We start from the raw sequence: 2801 nt of genomic DNA, 5'->3' as shown, positions 1-2801 counted from the left end.
TACTTTCATTCATCAAATGAATAGAGAATAACAAAAGAATTTAAAATAGTTTTTACTTTAATTTTTCTATGATAATGTGTACTAGTCTAGAGTGGTTGGAGAAGGAAAAATAAAATTAAATCATGCATTATTTTTTGATTCAAAACAATTTTTTATCATATTTTAATAAATCAAAAGCAAAATTCATAATTTTATTGCTATAGTAACACAAAATTTAATGACAATTCAAATTCTTTTAATGAAAGGAGAAAAAAAATCCATTTTCAAAAAAAAAATCCACTTTGATACACCCTTAATCAACACACAATTATACATTAATATAATTATTTCTAAGTTGTAATGTATCACATATACCTCTCATTTAAACAAATTATTCTATATTTAATTTGATTTTTATGAGATTCATACACTAATTATATCTCATATATTATAACATTTAATATAAAAAATATGAGAAAAAACTCTCCCCGCCCCATTTCGAGTTTACATCTGTATTTTAATCTTTTTCTCCTTTATTATCATTGTCTTCATCTTCATGATCGGCCTCTTCAATGGCTTTGGTAACTTCCCTAAGAATAAGCTTCAATAGCCTCTCATAAGATGCAATTGTAGATTCAAGCATATCTATGGCACTTCCTTGGTCATGAACTGCCTCATCCATCACATTTTCAAGCTCACTAATTTTCATCCAAGTCCTAACCATCTCTTCATCACATAATCTAGAAGAACTAGTTAAGCCACTATTAGAACCTTCACCACACTCATTTCTCTCTATAATATTAGTCCCTTTGACCACTATCATATCACTAATGCTTCCCAATATTTGAGCATTTCCTAAAACCATAATGACTTCACCTTCCTCAACATCCCACATCCAAACACTTCCATTTTTTGAAGCAGACACCAAATTTCTCCCATTATTCACCAAAACTAAGGACATTATTGACCCACCATGGTTTTTTGTTTTACTACCCCAATTAACCAATTCATAACTTTTTTCTAACATTTTTATACTCCCAACCTTCATTAACCCTTTATATATAAACCCATCTGAACCAGCAGCATAGAAACCCGACTCTGTTGAATCCATAATAAACCCAAAAATAGAACACGGAAATGTCACAGTTCGAATTAGAGTTATCCCATTTGATAAACTCCAAAACTTACAGGTGCAGTCCATCGAACATGAAACAAATGTACAAGTATGAATCCCAATTCCAGTGTTGAAACTTGTCACTGCATCAGAATGTGCCTTCCATTTGTGTGAGATAGGGTCATTACATGAAGATGAACCATTAACAAGCATAAAAGATGGGATTACAACAATAGAACCATCATTGTAACCTGAAATCAAGAGATATACTATTAACTTGATGATAAAGGCTAAAATATTGAGAAGTAAAAAGAGGTATATTATTTCGCACACTCTCACTTTACTCTTTCTGAAAGTTGACTTTTTAGATTCATTAAATAATCAATGTATTTGGTTCATGATATGTCCATATACATTGATTATTTAATAAATCTAAAAAGTAAATTTTTTCTTATAAATAGGACCGGAGATAGTAATAAAATTACCTGAAATCAGTAGTGACCCATCATTATTGAGGTGGAGACTAGAAACAGGTTTCGAGTAAGGTGTAATTGATTTGATGATATCTCCGGAAGGAAGTGACAAGGAATGTATACTCCCCGCCACTCCACCTGCAAAGAGAAAATCACCACTCGAATTGGCTATAATTGGAGTGACGACTTCAGGGAGAGGGATCTTATGGAACACTGTTGAAGTATCCCAATTGTAGATGTGGATTGAGCCTGATCCATTGTCTGAAGACACATGAGAGGTTACAATGAGTTCTTTGCACGTCACCGTGAAGCCACGACAAGGTGATCGACTGCCTGTGAATTGAGCAAGAATAGCGCCTGTGGAAGCCTCAAATGCTATCATGGGACCGTCGCTAGAACCAGTTAGGATCACTTCATACATCATTGTGAGAAAAAATGATTAAGTGTATGATAAAAGGAAGAGAAAACAAGAAGGATCTTTAGAGTTCACTTAGCAATGTTGAAAACAATTACAAAAAATTTAGGCACTAGACTACTAGGCCGAAACATATAAAAAAGAAAATAAGTTTATGTAGCTATATCTTGAAGAAATGACAATGGTATTTATATTAAAATTTTCTTAAAATTTAAATAATATTTTCCAATAAAGTAAAATAATGTATGTAGTCATCTAATCGCATCTTGTTATAATTGTACTTTTAAATATTTTAAAATATATTTATAATTTCCGTCAACACGTTTCTTTTTTTAAATGGAATATAGAATAAGATTACATAAAATAACATTAATTAATTTTATTTAATACAATGAACATAATTAATTTTAATTATTGAAAAGAGATGAAAAAGAGAAATGCGTTGAATAATTTGAAATTAAAATATAAAAAGTATTTTTTTTCAATATTTTATAAATTTCATGTGACTCAAAATAATATAAGTCAAGAATTATATTGTTTAAACATTTTTATATGTTATTATATTTTTTAACGCAATGAACAAAAAAAAGTATCGTGAGAGAAGCAGGTAAAAAAAAGTAATATGATAAGTTGGTGATGTGAAATTAAGAGTGTAGACAAAACTTTATTTAACGGGAAAAAGTGTACACGTCTTATTATTTAATAATGTTTAAACAAGTTTTGATGATTGGTTTAACAAGATCAAATGAGCGAACATCATCAAAGAATGTGACTGAATCCAAAATCAGTTGTACTTGCTAAAAGTATAATATGTGACAAC

At 30.0% G+C, this 2801-nt stretch overlaps 1 protein-coding gene across 1 annotated transcript; it reads right to left on the bottom strand.

Annotated features, from left to right (window-relative positions):
- Positions 1–496: 496 nt before the first annotated feature.
- LOC131618772 (protein ROOT INITIATION DEFECTIVE 3-like) lies at positions 497–1987 on the bottom strand. Its single transcript, XM_058889934.1, has 2 exons — positions 1579–1987; positions 497–1344 (listed from the first exon to the last, which is right to left on the bottom strand). The coding sequence occupies exons 1-2, from the start codon at positions 1985–1987 to the stop codon at positions 497–499; spliced, it is 1257 nt and encodes a 418-aa protein (XP_058745917.1).
- Between the last annotated feature and the right edge of the window lie 814 nt (positions 1988–2801).

Source organism: Vicia villosa, linkage group LG7 (assembly GCF_029867415.1).
Source record: "Vicia villosa cultivar HV-30 ecotype Madison, WI linkage group LG7, Vvil1.0, whole genome shotgun sequence".
In the NCBI taxonomy this organism is placed as follows: Eukaryota; Viridiplantae; Streptophyta; class Magnoliopsida; order Fabales; family Fabaceae; genus Vicia; species Vicia villosa.
Note: the sequence above shows the minus strand (reverse complement) of the source record. Positions and strands in the feature narration are given on the sequence as shown.

Coding starts and splice junctions, on each gene's coding strand:
- LOC131618772 (XM_058889934.1), bottom strand. CDS start 1,987: ATGTATGAAGTGATCCTAACTGGTTCTAGCGACGGTCCCATGATAGCA. Junction 1,345..1,578: donor TGGGTCACTACTGATTTCAG/GTAATTTTATTA, acceptor TCTTGATTTCAG/GTTACAATGATGGTTCTATT.